The 26,928-nt window shown below is 38.6% G+C and overlaps 1 protein-coding gene across 2 annotated transcripts in view; it reads right to left on the reverse strand.

The window, feature by feature from the left end:
* The window catches only part of ARB2A (ARB2 cotranscriptional regulator A), a 263,785-nt gene that overhangs the window by 216,979 nt on the left and 19,878 nt on the right, over nt 1-26,928 (reverse strand). For both annotated transcript variants that reach the window (XM_066568884.1, XM_066568883.1), the window contains 3 exons: nt 24,588-24,713; nt 21,222-21,323; nt 18,521-18,621 (listed from right to left, as the gene is read on the reverse strand). In XM_066568884.1, the coding sequence (XP_066424981.1) occupies nt 18,521-18,621; nt 21,222-21,323; nt 24,588-24,648 (264 nt within the window). In that variant the 5' untranslated portion in view covers nt 24,649-24,713. The remainder of the gene's footprint in view (nt 1-18,520; nt 18,622-21,221; nt 21,324-24,587; nt 24,714-26,928) is intronic.

The raw sequence follows: 26,928 nt of genomic DNA on the forward strand, positions 1-26,928 counted from the left end.
TACCTAAGAAATGGGAACAAACAAACAAAAATAAAAACCAAACCAAAAAAAACCCTCACCATCACCATTCTAGAACAAAAGACCCTAAAAGCGGAAAGGACTTTATAAAACCCCTGCTCACTGCAGGCTAAAAAAGGAAAAAAAAATTAGAGAAAGAGAAACAAAATCAATGGTATTTTAAAAATCCACAAAGACCTCACTTGGATTGTAGTGTGGGAGAACAATTCTGTAAGATGGAATTGACATTATCTCTGTGTGGTTTCTTGTGTTTTCTACTGAAAGCCATTCAATTCAACCTTCATACATAGTTGTGATATTCTGTATTTTGAGCGGATTGATCACAACTAAGATCTCAAGGTCTTTCAAGAGAATTAAATGAAAGACAACAGGGATTTGTCAAGAGTGCAGCACATACTGTTGATCTGATTTGACCCAATGTTTCGTTACATGGTCTTTGCTGACACCTGTTGGTTTATGTTTTGTTTTCCTTTTTTTTTTTTCCTTTTTAAGAGAAGCATCTCTAATTTTAGAAACCACTTGACAATTATTTGGCTTTAGAAATGGCTTAATTACTAAGACCATCTTATGGAAATTCTCAGGTTTTAAAAAATATACATACATACGCATATATATGTATCAATACTAAGCAGATAATTCAATCAAGCACCTGCACTACAAGCAATTAAACCTCAGCAGAAAGCAAGACCCCCTTACCCAAGGTGAGACAAGAAACACAATGATTAAAAGATTGCAAAAGAAAACAGGAAACTAAAAAAAGCTCAAAAGTTTAACAACGGAACAAGTTTAAATGAAGATTATGAATACAATTCAATATTCCAATCCTATCTATATAGCTACAACTATCTTATCTTTAAATTTCATAGTAGAGATGAGTTATGAAAAGGGATCTGGAAGAAAGAGCAGTCCTGATTATTCCAACCATTATGGAAAAAAAGAAGTTGTTAAGGTGGTGAGGCAGTGCTACAGCTTCAAAAGATTAAAAATCCATGCCAAAACCAACTGACATACCAGATTAACATAGTTAAAGCACACCAGCTTTTGTGGTCACGGACAAAAAAACCAGTGATGTGTCATGCATCATCTAATTCTGCCACCTTCCATTGCTCAGCAGAAATAGCCTGATAAATATTCACAGATGGACTGAAGGATTAATTTTATGTAGAGCAGAACTCTAAATAACACCTTCTTTTAATAGCAAGATGTCTTCACCATTTTGCCTCTGTGCTCCAGAATACTAGTGAGTCAAAATAAACAGGATTTAATCACTTTTAACTGAAAAGGATCCCTTTTCTCCAGCCTAAACAACCCCAGCTCCTTCAGAAGCTCCTCACAGGACTTCTGCTGATGCTAAAAACCTTTAGGCATCCACATGCTCCCAGAGACCTGTGAACATCTGTGTAGCACAGCTGGTCACTACCTACCTCCTTCTGGATTACAGCACATCTCTGCTCCCTGTCCCTGTCTACCAGCTCAGGAGGTCGGTTGTCCTGAGGATAACCAGTTTTACTGCTGAACACTGAAACTAAGGTGTGAAACACACCAGCCTTTTCCTCATCTTTGGTGACTATTTTCACCCGCTAGCATTCAATAAAGAACGTAGTTTTTTTCCTTCATCTTTTTTTAATTAAAATGTTTATAAAAGACTTGTTATTATTCTTTACAGAAGCAGCCAGACTAACTTCTAATGGACCTTCTACCTCTCTAATTTTCTTTCTGCATAACCTAACAACACCCTTTAATACTTCCTGAGTTGTCCACTCCTTTTTCAACCTTCTTTTTTTTTCCTCTGAGTTCCCATGAAAACTTCCTGCTCAGCCAGGCCACTCTTCTTTGCAAACAGCAGGTCTAGCAGAGCCCCATCCCTGGCAGGCTCACTCACCATCTGTGACAAGAAGCTCTCCTCTGTACACTCCAAGAACCTCTAGAGTGCCTCTTTTCCACCGTGTTGAGTTCCCAGCAGATACCTGGCAGGTTAAATGTCCTACAAGAACAAGGGCTGGCAATCTTGAAACATCCTCCAGCCACCAGGATGTCAGCCTTGATGGCCTTTCTCTGATTCTTACCCATGGCACTTATCTTACTGTCATTAATCTCAAGTTCCATGGTGTCCAGAACCTCCCTAACATACAGAGCCACCACTCCACCTCTTCTCCCTCTCCTGTCTCTTGTGAAGAGCTTGTAGCCATCCACTGCAGTGCTCCAGTCCTGCAAGTCATCCCACCACATTTCTGTGATGGTGACTCTGTCATCGCTTTCCTGCTGTGCCATGGCTTCCAGTCCCTTGTTTGTAACCCACATTGCATGCATCAGTGTACATGCACTTCAGCTGTGCTGCTGATTTCACCCCTGACTCTGGCTTACCACCCTTGGGGTCACCTCTCAAGCGCCTGGTTTCATCCCCTTCCTCCTTCAAACCTAGTTTAAAGCGTTCTCAATCAGCCCTGCCAGCTCATGGGCTAGAATCCTTTTGCCCTTGTTGAACAGATGGAGCCCATCTGACTCAGGCAGGCCTGGTGCTGTAAAAATTGCCCATGGTAGAAAAACCAAAATTCCTCTGATGGCACCAGCCCTTAAGCAGCCATTCAGTGATAATGTGGGTTTTCCTATTCCTTTTATCATTCATCCCTGCTCCTGAAGGAACTGAGCAGAACCACACCTGTGCTCCTGCCCCATCAACCAATCAGTCCAGAGCCCTGATGTCCTTTCAAATGACCTGGTACCCTTCTTGTCATCACTGCAAACCTGGATGAGCAGCAGTGGGTAATAATCAGAGGGATGAATTAGTTCAGGGAATCTCCTGCTGATATCCCATACCTGGGCCCCAGGAAAGCAGCAGACTTCCTTGTGGAATGGGTCTGGGTGACATACAGGGCCCTCAGCTCCCCTCAGGTGGTGAACTTTCCACAACTACCCTTCTTCTATTCTTAATTTCCTGAGGTTGTGATCCGTCTGACAGACAAAGTGCACCTGGGAGACTCACCAGATGTTTTTGTTTACCATCATCTGCCTGAGCCTCTGGACCCAGGGCCTTGTACCTATTCTGTAAGGGCACCTGGGAAACTGATGGGGGTCAGGAAGGCATTTTGCTACCTCTCTGAGTAGGCACCCATTTCCACTCCCCCAGCCTGCTAGGTCTCCTCCTTCTGCCTGATGGTAGGAAGGATGGTGTAGCATTGTGTGTTTTATACAGGTTGTGTTATAAATTTGGTTATTTTTTATAAATAGAGATTATGGTTTGACCCTCAGTTCCCCGCATGTTCCTCCCTCATAATGGTTTGATCCTGAGTTGTTTGTCCCTTGTTTTCCCGCCAGTGACCTGTCTGTCAAAGTAACCGATCCCCTACCCTTTATGTCCTTTTATTTCCTCCCTCCTGGTGCTGCCCAGTTTCCCTGTCCATCATTGTAACCAACCCCCCCCCCCCCCCCCCCCCCCCGAATTAGATGATGCATGACACACCACTTCTTTGTCAGTTATCCCTTACTTAAGATATGATTTGCCTCCTGAGCCTTTTCCCTCCCCCATGCAATACTTATTGGTTCAGTTGTGTCCCTTGCTCCTCCCCCTGGGCTTCGTTTATTGGTTCCCTCGTGTCTCTTCCTGTCACACTCATCCCCTTTATCAGTGCCTTCCCAAACGACTCTTTGAGCCGTCACTGGTCCTGCTTGGGACAATAAAGCCCTTTGGCACCTGTGCGAGTGACCGCTCTCCTTCCTTCGCCTCAGTACTTCGTAGTCCCTTTCTCGCCTGCGCCACCTACGCAGCAGACGGCACCACTACCCGGGGTTCTCGCAAAGAACCTGGGAGTGGCGGAATCCGTGGTCTCCGGCCACTCCGGGAGCGGCTAGCCAGCATTCATCCAGCTCCTGTGGCTGTGGGACGGGGCTCCTCTGACTCCTGTCGAGCTTCTCTCAGGTTGCAAGGCTGTAACTCCACCAGTCGGTTTCTCTTTTTGCTCTCCCTAATACTCCTTAGCCTTTCTACTTCTTGCTTAAGCTCTTCTACCCGACAGAGCAGATCATTCACCAGCTCACACCACGGACAGGTGCCTTTTGCACTGTGCTCTGGTACTGCCCCAGGCTTGGCGGGTTCTCTTTGGGCTTAGCACAGTTTTGCTGGCAGCAGCAGCAGCAGGCTATTGACACATTTGTAAACCATTGCTTGGAAAAAAAAACATCCCACGGCCAACCAAAAGACAAAAGCCATCACCCAGAGCCTGTCTGCACCCTTTGTGCTACCCCTGCTCAGGAGAACTGCCCACGAACTGCAGTGCCACGCCCTCACTGGCATGCTACGCCCATTTGTCCCTAAAGCCTCTTCTAAATTGCCTGCAAATTGCCTGGAGATCATCCCTTGCTTGACTGAACGCTCCTTTTAATAGGCAAACAATCTTGATTTTGCTAAGTAGAAGTATGGCTTCTTCTGCTATTTCTGCTGCTTAGAAATACTTTCCCAACACGGCATTCTTAAAATTACGACTTGCAATGCAGGATCGAGAGCATCTGCACTCCTGAATATTGCAAAGCATCCCAAAAATAAGTTGCCATGATCTAAGGATGTTATGTGTTACTGAATGTAGCTTTTTTCCAATAAAAATGTAGCCATATTTCCAACAAAATATTAAATGGCATTAAAAATGTTCACTTTTCACTCCTAGTCCCCTTATGATTTATTTGTGTTCATTTTGCCTATATTATCTCTAGGGTTACAGGCTATTTTATGTCAAAAATTACAAGCAGTTCATTTAATATTGCAACTAAATAAATTCCATTTTCTAGACTAACAAAATCCTCATTTGGTTTCCTGTGAAGATGGAAACATAAGCCCAAGAAACTGAAACTAGAAGAATATACTGACCACTTACCAAAGAGTATAACTTTCTAAAAGACAGCTGAAGAAAATAAAAAATATATTTTAATTCTTAGGCTGACTGTGAAATGACATCAGATTTGTCTTACAGAAAGCTAAGTGAATATCATATTACAGATTTACTTTGAAATTACTCAGTCATACAGTATGTGTATAAAGGAATATTTACTCCAGAAAGAAATATTAATTACATACTTTGTTAATTTGCAGTTTTAGCTTACTGATGGGGAACTGATAAAACCTGACTTGCAACTCAGTATGCAACTTGGTAACTTCCAGAAGCTGAATTCAACTTACCTGCTGTGAAAATTATTTTAATTTTATTTACCTACAACCATATACATCTGGAAGTATTTTTTGCATACTAGACCACTGCAACCAAGAGCACTGAACTATGCTGATATCTGCAAGAATTTATCAGACCTTTTATTTCATGTTTAATCCTACTCCTAGCAGAGTAGCATCCAATGGTCCCTGACATTTCCAAAACACTTCAAAAAGAAGTGATGTGACACTGAAAACTTAACAGTAGATTGAAATTCAGGACAAACAAGGGCTCTGTTCTTGGCTGACAACTGTGAGTATAAACTCATGTTATCAAACAAGCTGTTTCCTTTTCTGCTTCTATTAACTGATTTCAAGGCACACAACCCTCTTAACATGCACTTTTGTGAAACACAGTAGAATTGAGTAATGGCATACGTACTATCAGGTAATACCTTTTGAAGTGCATCATGACACATGACTTGAAAAATAGTTGGTGGAAGGCATTATGAACTTGGACACTGAAACTTTCATAGAATTACAGAATAAACTGAGGGGATTCATGAGGATCATTGAATCCAGCTCCTGTTCCTGCGCTGGACAGCCCAAAGATTCACACCGTGTCCCCGAGTGTTGTCCAAATGCTTCTTGAACACGGACAGCCTAGGTGCTGTGATCACTTCCCTGGGAACCTGTTTCAGTGTCCAATGGCCTCTGGGTGAAGAAATTTTTCCATCTTTAACCTGCACTTTCCTAAACCCAGCTTCATGTTGTTACCTTGTGTCCTGTCACTGGAACACAAGAATGAAGAGGTCAGTTCTTGTCCTTCTGCTTCCCCCTGTGAGGATGCTGAGGACATGACAAGGTCCTCCCCTCAGTCTCCTCCAGGCCAAACAAACCAAGTGATCTCAGCCACTTCTCATAAGGCTTCCCCTCCAGATTCTTCACCATCCTCATGGCCCTCCTTCAGATGGCTAATGTCTTTTTGATATTGTGGTGCCCAAAACTGCACACAATACTCAAGGTGAGACACCCCAGTGCAGAGCAGAGCAGGACAATCCCCTCCCCTGACTGGCTGGCACTGATGGGCCTGATGCCCCCAGCTGCCAGAGCACATTGTTTACTGATATGCAGCACTGCACTAACAAAAAACCCCAACCCTCTCCACGGCACTGCTTCCCCAGCCTCTTGTTCCCTAATCTGTACATACAACCAGGTTTGTCCCACTGAACTGAATAACAGAGGCATTTGGGAAGAGGTGGCAGGATCCATACCAACAGGAGCACCTAAAAAAGGCAGGGCTTTGATATTTAAAGCAGATACACTGTAAATGAAACAAACTCACACTGAAGGATGAGCTTATTCTGATTTCTTAAAGACCTAAGTATTTTTGAACCTGAAGCGTGCCTTTACACATTTTTCTAGTAAAGACATGGATTGCTAAGTAGTCCTGGGTTTGCTTTCCTAGTTGCTTTCTTGTGTTCTTACCCTCAGGTTAGAAACCACTATTCTAAAGAATACATACTGAAAGCTACAAAAGAACACCAGTCCTGATCAAACCTACAAACTCTCTGTAGAGTTTTAGAGCTAGGTGTTGAGACATGCAGTTGTAAGGCCTTCTTAAATGGTCTTCTACTTCACTCAGAACAGGAGCTTGAAACTACTTTTCCTGTAATTAAAGCTAAGGTCAAAACATGACAGCATGTAGAAAGCACAGCTGTTTGGTACCAAAAATGGAAAGAACACGGTTGCATATGAAGAGCTTTCAAACTTTTCACAGAGTTTAAATATTATCCTGAAGTGGCATAAAAGTAGGCCAACATTGCCTAGAGCAATTAATTCTTTTGGATTTAACTATGGAGCAAGACATTAAAACAGTTGTTCTTTCTTCTCTTGGTCTATGTCACATTCTGACTGCACAGTCTTGACATTCAGTATCCTTCCCAGAGGTTAAGGTAATAGCTACAGAGGATTTGTGGTGCTTCTTCTAAAGTTTTCATACAAACTTCACAAAATTTAAGTGAATCATTACATATGACCACCTTACAAAACTTGAAAATCAGCAACATCTTCTCCCCTCGAAGTCAGCTCCACAGTCATACTGTAAGCCTAGCTCCATCTACCATGGTTACCTCTTGCACTTCACCAGAGTGAGTTTCATCTAGGATCTCCTTTACACCCAGAAGCTCCACCACCAGAGCAGGCAGATAGACTTGTAGCTATTATAAGAGTTAGGATGTTCCTGCTTGAAGGCACTCTGCGTTTTTTTAGCTGACCAGCCTGATATAACTTTGCAACTCAACAAATTATTTCAGGACTGACACAACTGATACAGCTTTCCTGACAATAACAGTGTTCTGCTAAGTGTTAATAAAAATATCCCCAGAGAAATGAAATGTATAGGTATCTTGTTGAAAATACAGAAAGCATAGAAATCTTTATCATGCAAAAGCTGAAAATCCTGTGAAAGAACAAGCTCTTCTGGAGTTTTGCAATTGAAAATAAACATATTTTAGAAGAGATGCTTGATCAAGGCAGTAAATCTACATACCTGTTTTTCAAAAAACTCATGCTGAAAAAACAGGAAAATACTTCATCTATCATGGAGACTTTTAAGATCACTAATGGAAAGTCAACCTAAACATTCACAAGAGAAAGGTGCACCAACTTGTTTCATCACACATAGTGACTGGTGTTCTGCCAAAGCACTACTTAAATATATATTTATTTTGGTCACATAGTTGTCAAAAAACATTTTCTTCACCTCTCCTTGAACAAAAAACAAGTCAACTAGCTACCATTTTATTTCCTTGTTGTAAAAAGTCTGCTTGATTTTGGAGTTTGCTCATTCTTTTTAATGGAAACAATAATTCCAGTGATAATTCAGCTTCATTCTGCTGTGCAATAAATTTTGTGTTTTTTCCAGACCACCAAAAAGAAAAAGAAAGAAATGGATACATACAGGTAGATTAGCTGTAGGTTTAATTTCAGCTACATGAAAATGGAGGGTACAAAAGTTAAGAACTGAGAGTCTAAACTTTTGCATGTAAACCTAGAATGGCAAGAATGGTTCTAATTGAACTAAAGCTGCTGAAGGTTTTATTTTTAAAAAGCTCATGATGAACTCATTGAAACACTCCCCTTATTCCAATTTTTGTCTTCTTTTTAACAATTAGTACCATTCTTTGAATTGCAGCAACTTACAAGTCCTTTATAAACAACCATCTGCCTTATTGTATCTTTTCTGCTTTTCACTGTTTATCAATTTAAAAATGTAAAACACATTTATCAACAACGTAACAAACTCCCATCTGGGTTTATGAGATGCTCATCATTTCTTTCAAAAATCATGCTAACAATAATTATAAAACTATCACTGAACCTTTCGAGAACTGTCATGTTACTCTGATGAACCAACGTACTGCCAATTGCTGCCTGCAAACTAGAAGAGTTCACTGAAGCACATCTGACATAATCATGCCACTAAAAAGTCTTCACAAATACCAGATTTTGAAAGCTGATTTAGCATATGCAAATGAATATACTGCATGTAATGAAGATTCATATTTAAATTTCTGTAGGTACTGTTAAGTAGTCCTGAATCCTAGCTGTCCATTTACTTCACTCAGAAAAAAGAAATGCTGAAAATTAACGAACTGTTAAAAGCTCACATCTTCATAAAATTACAAAGACTGTACACATATTTAATTTAAATTTTTTTCAGCTGCCTCTAACTTCCTCTATTATCAGAAACATTGATTCAAAAATGGGAAAAGACTGGAACTTTCTAGAAACGTATTACTTAGAGCTTAGGAACTACTATTAGAGAGAAATTCAGTATCATGACCCAATTTTAGTGGTTTTACCTGATTTGTTTAAAGTCTTCTTTGCCATTTTTCTATTTCACACTTACCTAGCAAAAATTGAAAATAATCAAACTAGTATGAAAAAAACCCCTATAACACATAGGGCATGGATTCCTAAAGTACTGCATTTATAACTGCCTTTGCTGTCCATAAAGTATATATATAAGGCTCTTCCTTCAGCTGGTACACTCAAGATTCTCCGTTCCACATAGATTCTTCTCTGTATAGTAAGACATGAGATCACACCTTCACATATTTTAAAGATCCTGGCTATCTCTCTCTTCTGCCTACCTTTATATTTCTGTCCAAACACTGCAACCATAAATGTTTTTTGTGACATTGACTCCACATCAAAATTTTGTTAAAGCGAAAAACCTTCTGCAATATTCATTAGTAGATGGGTGTCCTGGTCTGGCAAGAACAGGGTAAATTTTTGCAGTAGCCTGGAGGGGGCATGGCTGGGACCCAGACTTTATTCTATACCAGTTCACATCATTGCTATGCCATCGGGAGGGGACTCTTCTGCAGGGAGAAGGGGTCCCTTCTGGTTAGGGTACCATGGCTGCCAAGGGGTCAGGTCCAGCTCCCTAGTGAACATTTTACATGTAAATCATAATACTACTGCTGTTATTCTATATTTAAAAAAACCAAAACAAAACAAAAAACAGCTGTTACTTTTTTTGCCAGTCACTATTCAATTTCTTCAGTAAACTGTTATATTTTTTCACTTACATCTATTCATATTAATTTCCCCTTATTGCTTAAGTACCTTATTTTAAGAGTGTCCCTCTTAAATTATCTTAAACCAAGACAATAATAACTAAATCAGCTACATATCTGCTTTTCATTACAACAAAACTGTTCTAAAATAAACTTACTTATATATACCTATAAACACTGATGACTCTGTCATTTCACTCAAATCTGTCCCAAGAGGGTCTATTAGCAAGAACCTGCATTACCCTCACCTTCAAGGGCAGGTTGTAATAGAGGGTATTTCAAGGACCCCAAAAGGCCATTGATAGGCTTTTGGGAGAGCTGCTGTGGAGACAGAGGTAGTGAGACAGCTGAATACGTTGCCTGGTCTCTCAAAGGACCCTTCTACTGTGGGACTGCTGAGGCTTGAAGAACAGGAGGTACCAACCACTACCAAAGGAGTGCACCATTGATAGCACCACGTCAGCCAGGACTCTGTGAACCCCAGCCTTGAGATGGGTTCTGGAGAACCAGGGAGCAGCCAGCAAGGCTCACTCACCCTTTAGTAGTCCCATATGGCCAGTGTGTAAGTGCAGTGGAGACTGACAGTGGACTATCATGGCCTGAAAAAAGTCAAACTGCCACCGAGCACTGGCTGTGCCAGGTGTGCTGGAACTTCAGTATGAGCTGGAGTCCAAGGGAGCAAAATGGTGCCACCACTGACATTGCAGATGTGTTTTTCTCCGTATGTTTAGCCATGACTGCAGGCCACACTAGAAGGGCATAAAGTACACCTGGAACTGGATGTGCAAGGGTTGGAAACCCAAGGCCCACTATTTGCCTTGGACTGACCCAGACTGGACTGGAAAAGGCTGAGGCTACAGAACACTTATATTGATGACATCATGACATTGCTGGGGAACATAGCAGAGAAAGTTTGTGAGAAAGGGAAGAACATAATCCAAATCCTTCTGAAGGTTGCTTTTGCTGTGAAGAAAAGTAAGGTCAATGGACCTGTCCAGGAAATATTTTTTTGGGGAGTAAAATGGCAAGATGGACACTATTGGACTCGAATGGACATGGTCTACCAAGTAGCAGCTATGTCCCTGCCAACCATCAAGAAGGAAACACAGGCTTTCTTAGATGCTGTGGGTTTTTGGAGGATGCATATCGCAGATTACAGTCAGATTGTGAGTCCTCTCTAGCATGTGATCTGGAGGAAGGATGATTTTAAGTGGTGTCCTGAATGGCAAGCTTTTGAACAAATCAAACAGGAGATTTTTCATGCAGTAGCTTTGGAAGCAGTCAGAAGAGGAGAGGATGTGAAAAACACGGTCTACACTACAGTCAGGGAGAATGGTCCTTCCTGGAATCTCTGGAAAAGTAGCAGAGATGAGGAGGACAAACCCTTGCGTTCTGGAGTTGGGGATACAAAGGATCTGAGGCCCACTACATCACAACTGAAAAAGATCCTGGCAGCTTATGAAGGGCCTTGAGCTGCTTCAGAAGTGATGGGCACCGAAGCACAGCTCCTCCTGGCACCCTCACTGCCAGTGCTGGGCTGGATGTTCAAAGGCAAAGTCCCATCCATACAACATGCCACCAATACTATGTGGAGTAATTGGATAACTCATCACACAGAAAGCTTAAACAGCAAATGCCAGTGCCCAGGGATCTTGGAATTCATCATGACTCAGCCTGAAGGAAAAAATGTGGATTATCATCATCAGAAAAGGAGGAGGAAGTTACACATGCTGATGAGGCCGCATCATATAATCAGCTACCAGAAAATCAAAAGGAATATGATCTCTTCACTGGTGGCTCCTGTTGTATGGCTGGGCTACACTGAAAACAGAAAGCACCTGTACATGGTGAGTCACAGAAGCTACTGAGGGACAAGGTGCATCAAGTCAGGTCGCAGAGCTGAAAGCCATCCAGCTGGCTTTAGATATTGCTGAATGAAAGAAATGGCCAGTGCTGCACCTCTGCACTGACTTTTGGATGGAAGTAAATGCCCTGCAGGGGTGGCTGGGCCAATGGAAAAAGACCAACTGGCAGGACAGAGGTAAACCCAACTGGGCTGAAGAACTGTGGCAAGACATCACTACTCGGGTAGAGAACCTGGCTGTAAAGGTATTTCATGTATGCAATACATGCACGCAGGAGTCAGGCTACTGAAGAGCATTTGAAGAATGGACATGTGGATTGGGCTGCCAAGATTAAAGTGCCTCAGGTGGATCTGGCAGCATAAGGGTGAATTATTGCTGGTTGGTAGGCCCATGATGCTTCAGGCCAGCAGGGAAGAGATGTAACAATACAGATGGGCTTGTGGCTTAACTATGGGGTGGATTTAACGATGGACACCATTTCCCAGGTGATCCATAACTGTGAAACATGCACTGTGATCAAGCACACCAAGCAGGCACAGCCCCTGTGGTGTGGTGGATGATGGTCGACATATAAATAGCGGAAGGTTTGGCAGGTTAATTAACTACATTGTCCTCACCCTAACCCTGTGCCTCACACCACTGCATGGAACACCAGTTTGGGCCTCAGAAAGCAAGTCCTGTGGCAACATGGCACCCCAGAAAAAATGGAGTTGTAATTATGAAGTTGTGAAGGTGATGTTTTGCCTTTTCTTTTATAACTTTTTTTATAACTTTTTTTTATAACTTTCATGTATCCTCAGTATTTTTAGCACGCATACTTGTAATTCCTTATGTCTGATAACTTAACATAGCCCTAGTATTTTGTTAGGCCAGGAGACCAAACATCCTAGAGGCATTATAGGACGAGGCTGGAAAACCCTACACTATCTTGGGAAACTAAGGTCTTCTCTAGAACATATCCTGTAAAATAAAAATTTGGCCCATCCAGGGGGGAATATCATGCCATTCATCCAGGCCTTCCATTGGGGCACATTTGTTAGGTATGCTAATTTGTAAGGTCTGTAAATTGTATATGCTATCTATAGCGTGGGTGCTTTGCGGCACACCCCACCTTGATGAAATGGTGCACCACAGCATTCTTACTAAAGTACCGAGGTAAAAACCCCTTATCCATCAAGTGTGTCTGGCTCTCAGTTTTTTAAGACCAGGAAAAGGCATCAGTACAATAGGACTGGTTCCAAAAATAGCCTCATAGACCTCGTAGCCAGAGAGCACAATATTGAGTGGGTATCATGTTCCCTGTCATGCACCAGCCTCTGGTGGTTGAATGATACAATGGACTATTAAAACCACATTGAAAGCAATGGGTGGTGGAAGCTTCAAACACTGGGATCTACATTTATTTGAGGACTACCTGGTTAGTTAACACTACAGGCTCCAGTCTAGCTGGCCCTGCCCAATCAAAACCCCCACGTACCACAGAAGGGACAGAGTTCCATTGTGCATATGAGGAATCTGTTAGGGGTGACAGTTTGGATTAGTCAGCCTCCAACAAAGGCAAACCCATCAGTGCAATTGTTTTTGTTGAAGGACCTCAGTGCATTTCATGGGTAGTACAGATGGATGGGGAAATGTGATGTATACCTCAAGGAGAGGTGCAATTGTAAATATTTTTTGTGACATTGACTCCACTGTAAAATTTTGCCAAAGCAAAAAGCCTTCTGCAATGTTCATTAGTCGATGGGGGCCCTGATTCTGGTTAGGACAGGGTTCATTTGCACAGCAGAGCAGGGGCATCGCTAGGACCCCAAGATTATTCTGTACCTCTCACAAACAGGGAAGGGCTCACTTCTGGAGCAAGGGTGCCTTACTGCATAGATCAGACCTCCATGGTGAACCTTTTGCATGGAAATCACTCTTTTGCTTTTGTACACTCTTTGCTATTAATATTTTTGCTGTTTCTGCTGATTTTCTTATCTCACTGCTGTTTCCAGCAAATTGTTCTTATGTTAACCCATCATATTTACTTTTTTTGCCCCCAATGCTCTCCATCCTGTCACAGGGGAAGAGAGGGAGGGGGAAGGAAGGAAGCAGCACATGGTTTGGAGCGCCTCAGTGGAACCACTGAATTGAAGAGTACCACTCCTAAACCACCAAAATGGGGCATAACTTGCAGAGAAACAGCACTATCAGAGATCACACAAACCAGAAATTAACCACTTTCAGAAATAAGGACGGGGAGATATTTGAATTAGATGCTTTCACTCTCCCTCTGAAACAGGAGTTTTAGAAAACCTTTTTGCTACCTCCATGGAAGTTCATCCTTATTTGGCTGTAATACAAGACACTGAAAAAATTCAATTCACAGACACCTCTTAAGTATTTGGTATCTCATCTCTAAACAGCAAAACCTCTTCAATAGGCCAAGCCAAGCAGGCACTCCACAAAGGCAAATGTTCATGAATCCAACAATACGTTACATCACTATAAATTTATTTTGTTGACTCAGTAAGAGTTTTTCTAAATACTAAATAACTAACAGCAAATACATTATAAGAAGTCAAGGTACACAAGCGATTTTGCTTGATCCATAGTGTGAAGCATGTACTTTATATTATAATAAAGTGTTGCTAGCCAGAGAAAATCTGGAATGTTCAATGATAAATTGCAAAGAAACTGAAACTAAGAGTGTAAGGATTTCTAATAATAATCTGCACATTTTATTTGAAACTTGATCCTGAAGCCCTTATTCATAAGATCAGACCTATTGAGTTTATTCACATGAGCTTTGGCTGCAAGATTGGACCTTAAGTACTATCAGGTGCACGTGCAGCCTATCATCAGATTTTGGGTTATTCATGCAAGAAGCTACCCTTTCAAATGCAGACTACTTAATGCTTCCTTCTTCATTAACTTACATGTCCTCTTCTGCTGCTCTATGCTTTCATTTGTGCTATGTAAATAGCCTCTCAGTCATCAAAAAAATAATCATCTTTGCAACCAAGGAGGAAATTAGTAGCAGGTGAACGCTTATTTTTTAAATCATGTTGAGACCAAGCTGTTCTTCAACTTAAAGGAGATCTGGAAATAAAAATCCAATTTTACTCTTAGCCATCTGAATTATGGGTTGTCAAGGTCATAATTTTACATACTTATCACACATACACACTACTCAAATATTAACCTTGATGGCAATCTACTTTGTGATGAGCTGGATCTAACACTTGTGAACATACTTTAAAGCAGTTTATTTAGTGGAATAAGACTTCTCTGATGACATAAAATTAACTGTATCTTATGATGACATGACACCAGGAATTTCTGTTTCAAATGTTCCATTTCTTTGTTTTACATATGTGTTCTACATAAATACAAAACATACTATGGTGACTGCAAAAAAAATCTCAATTCTTTTGCTACTACCTGCCTACAGACAGGTAGGTCCTTTTGCAGGTCAGAAAGGCTGCAACTACAAGACATAGCATTAACTTGAATAGGATCACAGCAGAGATATTTATGTCATGGTCCACATTATAATCTACATATTTACAAATCCTCTTTGAATTTTCCAAGACATTGGTAGAGAAGTAAACTGTCAGCACAGGTAAAAGTTTCTACATCAGTGAAGGCATTCCCAAAAGTATTAATGCTAGTGTTCAATGGCCTCCAACTAATCAACAAATTATAACTGCCTTTAGGCTGTAAGATACATGCAAAGCAACAGACAATATCCACCTTCTGATGCTAGGATAATCTGGATACTACATGAGTATGAAAGTAGAAAGTCAGCAAAAGCCTGTAATAACTAAACTGTTGTCACAGTTTTTCTCAATCATAACTTCAAACTTTCCACAAAGATTAATCATCAGTTCGAAGCCGCTGTAACACTATGTTCTATGCACTTCTGCTGCCATTTTAATTTTTAAAAAGCAAATGGAGAGGCTCTCTACAAAATTCAATGCCACAATAGCAATGACTGAACCAGAATCACAAAATTATTAACAGTTCACTAAATTGTCTATTAACAACACATATCAAAAGGCTGCAGGAAAAAAACTGTGTGCCTGAAATAACTGATCAGTGAATGAAGAAAAAAAGATGTAAGGAGAGGAGATGTAGGCAAACCATTTTGATTTTTGAAGAACCAATTTCCACACAATCAGAAAAATGGCAGAATATCACAGACAGTGTATTTGTGACTTTTATGAGCAAAAAAACCCCATGGATAACCAAATTGAAATTTATTAATGCTCAGAAAAGAGAGAATGATGCTGGTATAACAAGGCCAGGGAGTACACTCACTTCTTAAAATCAATAAAACACATTAAAAACACTCCACAACAAACATATATATATATATATATATATATATATATGTATATGCACAGTGAAAAAGGTTTTCTTGTGCAGGATGTATATATCCTTTAAAAATTAGAAAACCAGCATGCAATGACTGAGCTAACAATGGAAACACTGAATACATAAAAAAATTTTGTTCAGTGATACAAATATAGCTACTTCATTATCTCACTGGATGGCAAGCTACATTACTGAACCCCAAATGCACATTAAAGAACTCCTACAACCAAAGGATGATGTTTCAAAGCAAAAGCCTAAGGCCAGATTTTACTACATCTCTTACAAATCATGCTTCTTAAGCTACTACAGTTTGCTAAAGACATCTTCACCTTAGACTACAAAACAGCTTATCAGAGGGTGATATACCACTCCAGTATTATTCAATGTTTGCATCAGTGACCCACTAATTTATGGCACAAAACAAGATTTTATTTATGTGAATAAATGCCAAGGAACAGCACCTCCTGTGTTCCCAAATAACTACATCAAAACCAGACAATGGAGCATCTATAAATTTGTGGCTTGTTGGAGCAATTATGTGGTACTGAGGACCTAGCAGAAAAAGACTGAAAGACAAATTAGGGTTTTTTTCTCTAAAAACACAAAGTAGACAACTTAAAACAATTCCCTGTCAGATATCTGACCTTAAGCCTTCCTTGATCTTTACCTACCAATATAAACGAAGTGCATTTTTAAAGGTCATTCAAACTGGAAAATGGAGAATGCCTACAACTAAGGCAAAATGTACAACACAGATCACAGATATAATATCCCTGGTCCCAGAACAAGTGCATCAAAAACAAACACAAAAAGCTTTTCATACTACTGTGGGTTGAAGTGCACACACTTTTCAGATGCACAGAATGTGAAATCCGCCATGTATTTCTAAATATGCATAAGAAAGTGTGGTGACACTGATCTTTAGAGTCATGTCTTGTCCAACTCACTTATTTGGAAAATGGGAATATTTGAACAGTGCAGGCGCACAAAAACATCCATACACGCAGGCCATGCCACAGTATTTTCTCTCAGAGGAAATGCGTATCAAGACACAGCACTATCCCTTTATTTGGAAAAGCATACAAAGTGAAAAGATGTGAGAAGCACCTGCAGTAGCCCCCACTCACTTTCTACTCCTTGCCACAGTTCTTGGCAAGAATGAGGAGAACAAGGTAAAAAGCAAGCTTCATCAATCCCTGGTAACAAAGCTCGGGCAGGACAAACATCTGGGCAGCTCCAGCAGAGAGCACAGGCTGATACAAGCTGAGCAAGCAAGCACAGAGCACCCCCAGAGGGCCGGAAAACCTCTCCCATGAACACAGGCTGAGTGAGTTTGGGCTGCTCAACCCAGAGAACAGACATCACCAGAGAGGCATTACAGCAGCCTCCAGTAAAGGGGCTACAAGAGAGCTGGAGAGGGACTACTGACAAGAACATGGAGTGATAGGACAAAGGGCAATAGCTTCAAACCTAGCAAAAGCAGGTAGGTTTAGATTAGATGTTAGGAAGAAATTCTTGACTGTGAGGGTGCTGAGGCACTGGAAGACTGCCCAGAGAAGCTGGGGATGTCCCATCCCTGTCAGCCTTCAAGGCCAGGGGTTCAAGTACCCTCATGTAGTAGAAGGTGCCCCTGCCTATGGCAGGGGGTTGGAACTAGATGACATTTAAGGCACCCTTTCAACCTAAACCCATTCCAGGATTGTATGGATAAGGCACTCTTCTTCCTAAGGCACCATTATGCACAAACAAGCCCCACTGTCCTGCAAATGGCTGTATATCTGCCTGCTGATGTAAAGAAGTGAATTGATTTCTTATTGTGTGCACAGCTTGTGTGCACAGCTTTTATTTTAACTATTAAACTGTAACTCAGCCTGTGAAGTTTTCATTTTTACCCTTCTGATTCTCTCCCCTATTCCACAGTGAGGAGTGAGCAGGTAGTTATGGGGGGGCTGAACTGCCTAGGAAGTACCAGTATCATCCAAATACACCAACAGATAATTAACCAATTCATCTTCAGATTTCTGTTTTATTTAGTGGTTCCTGGTATCTCCTGGTAACATGGGAAAATAAACCAATGCATTTATCTTCAGCCAAAAAGAAAATTGTCACAGCTTTTTAGTCCATGAGGTGACTAAGGTTAAAGAAAATACTGCACTGTATAATCTGACTTAGGTAGGTAGATGATATTCTATAATGAAGATATACTAAAGTCAAACAGTAATCTAAATCACACCCTAAACTATATAGCAAACAACATAAATTACTGTTAGAGCATTAATATGCACTAAATCCTGAAATACTTTACATTAAATGACTGGAACCTCACTAAAACTTTATTAATGTATGCAAAAATATCGCATCTACAGAGAAACAGAACAAAATCCATAGCACATGAACACACACACATATATACATACCCAGATATACATCCACACATACATACCTATATATGTACACATATACACATATATACACACACATATATTAAATGTGTGCATATATTTAAATGCTACACACAGGGATATACATACATGTATGCACACACACAAATTATGTACCTCTCCAAGGGCTTCATAGCGCTTTTGGTTCCATCTATGCAAATCTTCACGATAATTAAAAACAAATGGCTCCCCAGTTTTAATGTGTCTTAATTGCCCTTCTGTAAAAGAAACAAAATCATTACAGTTAATATGCTTCTTCATTAAAAGTAAGACATACTCAATTGCTGAAAATTTTAAATGAAGTCTACATCTAAAAATCCAGCCATCATGAATTCCTCCTCATTTTTGGTTATAGGCTTTCTAACAGAAAACAATTGTAGCATAAAAAATTGCACTCCCATTTTATTGTATACACTGCTAGATTAAGCTAAAGAGAAATTATGACAGTGAAATTGCACAGAGATATCAAATGCCAGAGTACTTCACAAGACATATTTACATCTCAACTGCTATGAATTAACAGTGAAATGTAAACATTAGCAGTTAATATTTGATCTGCAGGTGATTGAATTGTAACTACAAATCTTCTAATTCAAAACTAACTGCATTATAAAGAAATGCAAATAAAAAAGGGGCTGGAAGCTGGAAGTAAGGGAAAGATTTATCTTCAAGCTTAACAACTTTCTAAGCTAATCTGAAAAGAACCATGTCCACAGTTAGGGAAAATATCTTAACTCCAAGATGAAATCAAGTAAGACCTCCTAGATTTAGGGTACACTGGGACTACAACAGTAGAATAAAGCAGAATGCTTGTTCAGAGCAAAACTACATGCTACTTTTGCTCTCATTGTAACTTCCTGTAGTTGGCCTTGTTTATAGCCAAAGTTAACAGCAAATCCAACCACTTGTGAAGACATAGACAGTGTTAAAACAATGATAATAAAAAGGCAACCAGTAGGAAGTCAACTACAAGAACAAATATTTTACCAACAATGTTTCAGCCTATCAGACAGGACACAAGTTATGATCTCAGAGCATTAGAAAACTGCAGTATATCAGTGAAACACTAAAAACAGTGGTATGTGTCAGTAAACTCTGAAAGCTGAAACAAAGGTTCCTCTGTATTCTTTCCTCTTGGATAGAAAAAAAAATACTTGGTTCATGTATTTACAGAACTTTTACACTTTGATTCCTGATGCTTTAAATAAAATGTTTAAGATCTGATGTCTATGTTATGTTATCTGATGTCTAATAGTTATGCTTATCTGCTGATTTAACTTTTTTCCAGACCTGCCTTACCTCATGTACTAGATACCATGGAAGTATTTCTCCACAGTTTCCTACCCCTGTGTTGGGTTCAAACATCCTCCTTCTCATATTTTTCATAATAACTTTACTTTCAGCTGCTTCTTCTCAGATACATACTCTTCAAATATGCCATTCAACAGTACATGAACTTGGTTCATGTATTTACTCGCCACAAGTAACAAATATCTGCTACATTTTTCGTTTGACTTTCTGGAACCCCTGCCTTATTCAGATTTAAATAATCTAACAAAAAACTTCTGTACTTTTCCACCATAAAAAGAAGCATGATTAAGACATAAAAATACACAACTGAACATTTGAATTAAATGTATAAAAGCAAAATGGTGACTTTTTTGCTTTGCTGACCCTTAGCATATGTAATAGGTTTTCCTCCATTCTATGGAAATCACTCAGGCTGTGAGGTTTAGTAATGGAATATCCAGTAAAATAATTCATTCCCCAAAATTCAAATTTCAGCCCTTTTTATCAGCTACATATGAACCATTAACTCTGAAGTCAGTAAGGAAGACAGACACTATGTAGATCTAAAAATAAGGAGCTGAAAAGTGACAGAGCTGAACTCCTTCCATCAAAGAAAGAGCATCACTTTCATGACACTTTTAGTCTCTAAGTACCTACCTGTGAAAGCCATCAGGGTATTAAAAAGCTAAGTGTTGCATAAATGACTATCATTTAAAGAAAAGCTCTTTTTTTTTCCTTTGAAAGTGTAAGATCTAAAACAGGCAGATTTAGAAACTAAAGTTCCTCTGTTCACAGAGCAGGCACTGCAAAGAAGTAAAATTGTAAACATTCCCATTTGTTCCACAGGTTTTAAACAATGAAAGAGTCACTTCCTGCAGTCTGGTATTACTTTAGCTCAGAAGTTCATTTCTCACCTGGGTTTTAAAATGCATGCACTGGAAATTATAAATACTAAGTCATTTAACACAGAGACTGAGCTAACTGGAAGTACTTGCTTGCAGTTGTCACACACTTGGCTGCAATGCAAAATTATGTTCCATACCAGAAGAGACAGTCTATCATTATTGCTTATTCTCCTATCAACATACATAGGTGTTTTCCTATTGGTGTTAATGGAATAGCTGGGACAAATTATTATCTAAAAAACAACTTCTTCTGTAAAAATAAAAATGAATCAGGAAATAAAACATTCCTTAAATGAGTGACCAATCTTTAATTCTGATTTTTAAATGCTACAGAAATTGCTTTCAGAATTTTTGTATCAAAAACATTTTTGTAACAGAAAACAGGACATCATAAAGTAGGTCCAGTACAACTCCACAATATTGTATGAAATGAGGGATTTTTGTAATAATTGTATGAAATAAAAAACAGGCCTCAGATTTACAAGTCTATCAGCACTAAAGCTTAAAATTTCAATCCTAACAGGAAAGTAAATTTTAATAGGGACTTATAAGGTATAATTCAGCTTCTGATAACTGCTCAACATTATTCTACATATGGTCTTTACAAAGCACGTATGACTTACTTTCATTAAAAATGTACTCAAATCCTTCCAAAGTATCAGGAAATTCAAGTGGTGGCTCATCTTTTTTCATTAGTTCATCCAAGTCTATTCTAGACAATAAATCTAAAAAAGGAAAAGAAAAAATACATAATGCATACTGTGTCTTTTATTTCCTTTGTAACACTAAAAAAATGCATTTGCTGATATTTGTAGATCTTACAGACAGAAGAATATCCCAGTATTACTAAACACAGGACACTGTTATGGAAATCCTGTTCAAGGTTCAAAAGCTGGACTTCACTGCCTGTACACATACTCATTTATTTTCTTATTTATTTACCTACCTATTTATCTCTATGTTAATCTAAAAATGTCCAGAGAAAGGGAAGTCACCAAAGACTTAGCGATTTGTTTCAATGATTCATTACCTCAATGTTAGAAAGTAAGTCTCTGAGGTATGCATCATGGTTTTAACATAAAGTTCTCTAGCTTCAGTTTCAAATAATTGATAGCGTCTTAAATGTCTTTTTAAGGAGTTCAGCTTATCTGAGGACATCATCTCACTGGCATTCACCAGATGTGTGACCACACCAGTCTTCAGCCCCTCTTTGATACCCAGACTGTTACGCCTAAATCCTTCGCTCCACCCCTTTAACAGCCCTCAAGGTAGAGAAACTTCCATCCACTTTACAGCAAGCCATGTCATACACATCCTTTTCAGATTAGGACTGTATGGCCTGGTACAGCCTACATACCGTAACCAATGCAAGTACACTAAAATTAGCATAATTTTAGCATTCTTTACCCTAGATTTAAGGATTTACATTTAACCAGAGGCAGACTTACGGGGACATCTTTACATCTACCTGTAACTACCAAACAATTACTGCTACACAGGTAATAGTGTACAATGATCTCTTCTCATTGCATATCACCCACACAATGCAGTGCTATGCATCTAACATATTTTCTGATTATTAATTTAAAAAAAAGAGAAGAAACAAGAAACAATTCAGCAGGATTTCAACAAAATACATTTTCCTACTTGTTCATTAGATGAAATTGAAGACCACACAAACATTCTGTTCCAGAGTGCTAAACTGACTTGAACTATAATTATTTCATAAATCAAGATACTATGTGTTACCAAGGAAATACACTAAGTGTTCTAAGTATATGGATTTTTACCTTTATTATTATCCAATTCTGTAGCTCAAGAAAAAGAAAACCATTTGAAAAGACTAATTTTCTTTAAGTTTCATTCGGCGTTAACTATGTTTCCATCTTTGTATTACTTAAAACAATTATTTTTATATTTTGTACCACTATTTTTGCTTGGTCTTGTTGCCAGTAGGCTACCCATATTACCTAAACTTAGGATTGACACATTCAACACTTTGGAATTTCTACTGTTTAAAATGTACTGAAAATTATCTTTAACATTCTTGAGAGTTCCTTGACCTGCACTTCTACAACTCTTCAAGTTCACTTTACATTTATTCCAGCATCCATGATTGTCACCAACTCTTCCTTCTGAGTGATTCCACTGGGCAAAGCTGGAGGACCAAAAGCCATCTGGTATGGTTGCTGAAATTCAACCTCTTCCCAACAAGTACTATGGCTTCTTAGTATCTCTGTAGCATCTAAATGTCTATATAACACCAGATACTGATTGTATGATTCTAAATCTGTCTTTCTCAGCCACAGTTCACTTTTACATCACATCTGTTTAACAGCAAGTCCCCTGAAATTCAATTCATGCAAGCAATTACGTGTTTGTTCTTGTGCACTGTCCTTTGGAAGTTCTGCAGTAGCTCCTTTGGTTCTCAACCAAATGATATAGAAAAAGAAAATAATTTTGTCAAAGTCTCCCACAACAGGATGTAAAAAATGTGTCCTTTCTTCCTTTGTACTTTGACAAGATCAAGGTAGTGAGTCTTTAGCACATCTTTCTCTCCTTGGTGAGGAGACTCCAGTCACACTGCATCCCTAGAATTTAATTCCACTTGAGTTTCCATACCATTTTACCATGATCTATTTTGAGATGTATTTACAAAGAAGTGTCACTTACTATACAACAACAACAACAAAAAAATCAATCTCCTGAGTATCAAGGACCATAGTATATGAAGTATATTATGCTTATTCACAGTAGGTACAGCTTGTCATGATTTACAGCTTTCATCAGTCACTAAGAAAAACTGAACCTGTTCTGAGCTGAAACCACTGATACGTTCACTTTCTTCTTGTGCAACTTTTCAAATGAAAATTATCTAAAGTGTCTTACAACTTAGCAATTCTTTCCAAATCTGATCTACCATTCTTACCTAAGGTCTTGGACTTTCTAACTCAATTTGAAATAGTTCAACAGAGCTGAAAACTGAGTGATCTGCAGGAGACCTTCTATAGCTAAATGGAAAATCACTCAATCACATCATTGACACTAATCCTTAAAGATAATCAAATTAATGCCATGTATAAAATGGGAGTTTACTTCCAAAGCTGAACTATAGCTTCCTCAAAAGATACTAATTGGACAGAATTGGCACAAAGTTTTATAAAAGCACTAAAGCACTACATTGTTTTCACCAAATACCTCACAAAAACTCAGTTGCAAGTGAAGAAAGGCCATCTATCATCATGTAATGGAACACTGCTTTCTAATAATGCTTCGATAGAAATCCAGGATGTACACTTGAGTGGTAAGCTATGTTATTTTTTCTCCTTTGAAAGACAATTTAGAATACAACTGTGCGATGCAAACACTTAAACCAACTAACTTTAACTTTGGTTAGTTTACTTGTAGGTCTAACCAACTCCCTGTACTTCCAAAGCTGAATGCCACTATCTAAAACATGCCATTTATGTAAATTATTTTTACCCCTAAGTCATTTAGATCTGTTAAGTTTTTAAAACCTACAAAGGGAACTTTATAAAACCAATATGGATATCAATGTCCTGAAAGCCTTTTCCCTTTTAGCACTCTGAGAGCTTAGTCTGAGAGCTTTCTAAAAGCTGTAATATGGTTGTATAACTTTTGTATAAAACAAAAGCATCACCCAAATTAAATCAAAACTTCTGAAAACTAAGAACATAAAAGCCAGTCAACTTTCTAAAAGGACAATTATGAACATTTTAAAAAGCAATGAATAGTTTATTCTGTTACTCCTTACCATATATCATTATGTTTTATACCATCTTATGAAAATACTGATAAATGGACACACTGTTAAGACAATAAGCAGCAGCACAGGTGGACTAAGAGTCTCTTCTAGTATTGTTAATTCCCAAGCTCTAACTTATAACTATATCATATTATTTTCCTTTCCTAAACAATAATTTCTGAAATGTCAATATATGTAAAAAAAAGGCAAAAAATACTCATACCCTTTAATGCAGTGGTCTTCTCTTTTTCATCTGGACCTCCTTGCTGGAGCTGAGCCATCATTTACCCAAACTATGTACAAATTCTGAAATACTGAGATAACTGTAGATTAATATTCAAAGGATGGTCTGAAAAAGAACAAGAGTTGGAAATTAATAAATTTACTGACTTCTCCTTCAACAACTCTTGTCTGCTACTGTTTACATCATCAAAAAAATGTTCTGATTATTATAAGCCCAAAGTCTGACCAAGTTTGGGTAAAGATTCAAGTTCACAAGAATGAACAATACCTCTCCCTAATCCTAAAAGTACTTCTACCTAATCAAAACTACTTCCTTCATGATTCTATGTAGCATCAGTAAACAATAAGCCTTTTACAGAAGCGCAATACCTGCAAGTCCAAAACAGAAGATACAAGAAAAACAAAAGACAATCAACAGAACTTCCACAATCTTTATGGATTTTCTTCCTCAAAAACTCCACTTTGTTGTCATTACTGTACTATATAGTTTTGTTTTAGTAAATGTACATGAAGCACACAATTTTAAGCCACTGTGATTTCCACAATACATTACTGGTATTGAAATGCATTTGTATTGTAAATGTATTAAAATACAAAGCTACATTTGTCTAGCTACAAATCTAGAACAAATCTCAGTGTAAATTCAAGACAAGACTTTACATACAAAATCTATTTCCAAATTTCTTCTTCTGCAGAGAAGGCAAACCAGACATTCAAATCCACAAACTCTTTCATCTTGAGTCTGACACCAAGGGAGTGAACTACCAAATCACAATTGCTTCTTCCTATTCAATAAAAAGACTTCAGTGCATTGAACTCTTATTCCCTTAATCTTTTTTTGGTTCTTTGTTTCATGTGTCAGTCACTACCAACTTGTTTTATTCTTCTCCCTCATGTACTTCATCATTGATGAGCTTGTATGAACTCTATTGTAACTTGTCAAAACAGTAACAGGATTCACCAACTGTACTATTGGCTCCCTAACACTCAGACCTGCAAGAAGGAACACCAAAATGATTAAGTAACAGCAGTTCATTCCATAGACAGCAGAAAAAAACCAACAACTTAGCATAATAAAGACTACTTTTCTATTCTACGTAGACAAAACCTATTAAACATTTCCTTGTACATTAAAGGAGCAATTGTATATTGTGTATTAAATACAGCAGTTTAAGGAGGTGTGAGTTATTAACTAAGGAGAGGGTTTGAAGGATTGTTGTGATTTGGTCTTTTAAACTTGTGGGTCTAGAAAGTCCAATAATCCATTTTACAAGTTGGAACTATGGTAGACTTTGACACCTCCCTTTGTAAAGGTTGTTCAGACAAAGCTGATGGGAAACAGCAATACACTTTACAAGAGTCTTTTAAAGACACAACTTCAAATGAGTTGGAAAGGAAAGGTCTGTTTATAGTGAGTACTTCATAAATTATGACATGATTCAGTTAAAATGTGCATCTTTTGTCCCACCCTTCAGTCACCACTCATAAAAGCAATTACAAAAACAACAGCAAAACCACTGAGATTTTTTGTGCATTTTCTAACCTATAATGTTGTCAATGTAAATATTAATAATTATTAATTTTTATTAATATTATTATGTAAATATTTGTGATTCAAATGTTGATTCCCACACATGGATGGTATTAAATATTTTCCTCAGATGCTTCCAAACAGTCCATAGAAAAAAGACTACCAAATACAAAATCTTGTCCATCTTGTTTGTACATCTGCAGCACAAACCCACTATATTCTACATAGTAATATATTCTAATAAATTCCAGCATATTCTAGTAAAGCATATAGAAAAGAAAGTAATTTCAGTTTAAATTATTCAACATACTAAAAAATGACAATGCTAGTGTTTTGTAATAGCCCAGATTAAAATTACTCTAGTAATATGAAATTGAGTGGTTCTCCCTATACAACATTCAAAAATTCATTTGGTATAAGTCAGTTAATGCGGTTAACAAAATACAAACAGATCCTCAAATATTTGTTGTTAGCTAAGGGAAGAAACATAAAATCTATCTGAACAGGTTTACCTTGGAAAGCGAGACCCCACCCCCTGATCAGATAAATCAGTGCAGAGACCAGGAATCTTTGCCATTCTTGTCTCTGTCAGGGATACCATTCTTCTTCCTTTATTAGATGAAGACCCTGCCACTGAGTAGATAACAGTTCAACTGCAAAGCTAAAAGCACCAGAATAAATAATTCTGAATTTAGCTTTGTGAGACAGAATTTACAATTCTTTTTGACAAAGTGAAAAACTGTTACAGCAGCCACTGGAGGCAGGACTTGATATCATAATGAGGATGGAA

This window comes from Molothrus aeneus, chromosome Z (assembly GCF_037042795.1).
Source record: "Molothrus aeneus isolate 106 chromosome Z, BPBGC_Maene_1.0, whole genome shotgun sequence".
NCBI lineage: Eukaryota > Metazoa > Chordata > Aves > Passeriformes > Icteridae > Molothrus > Molothrus aeneus.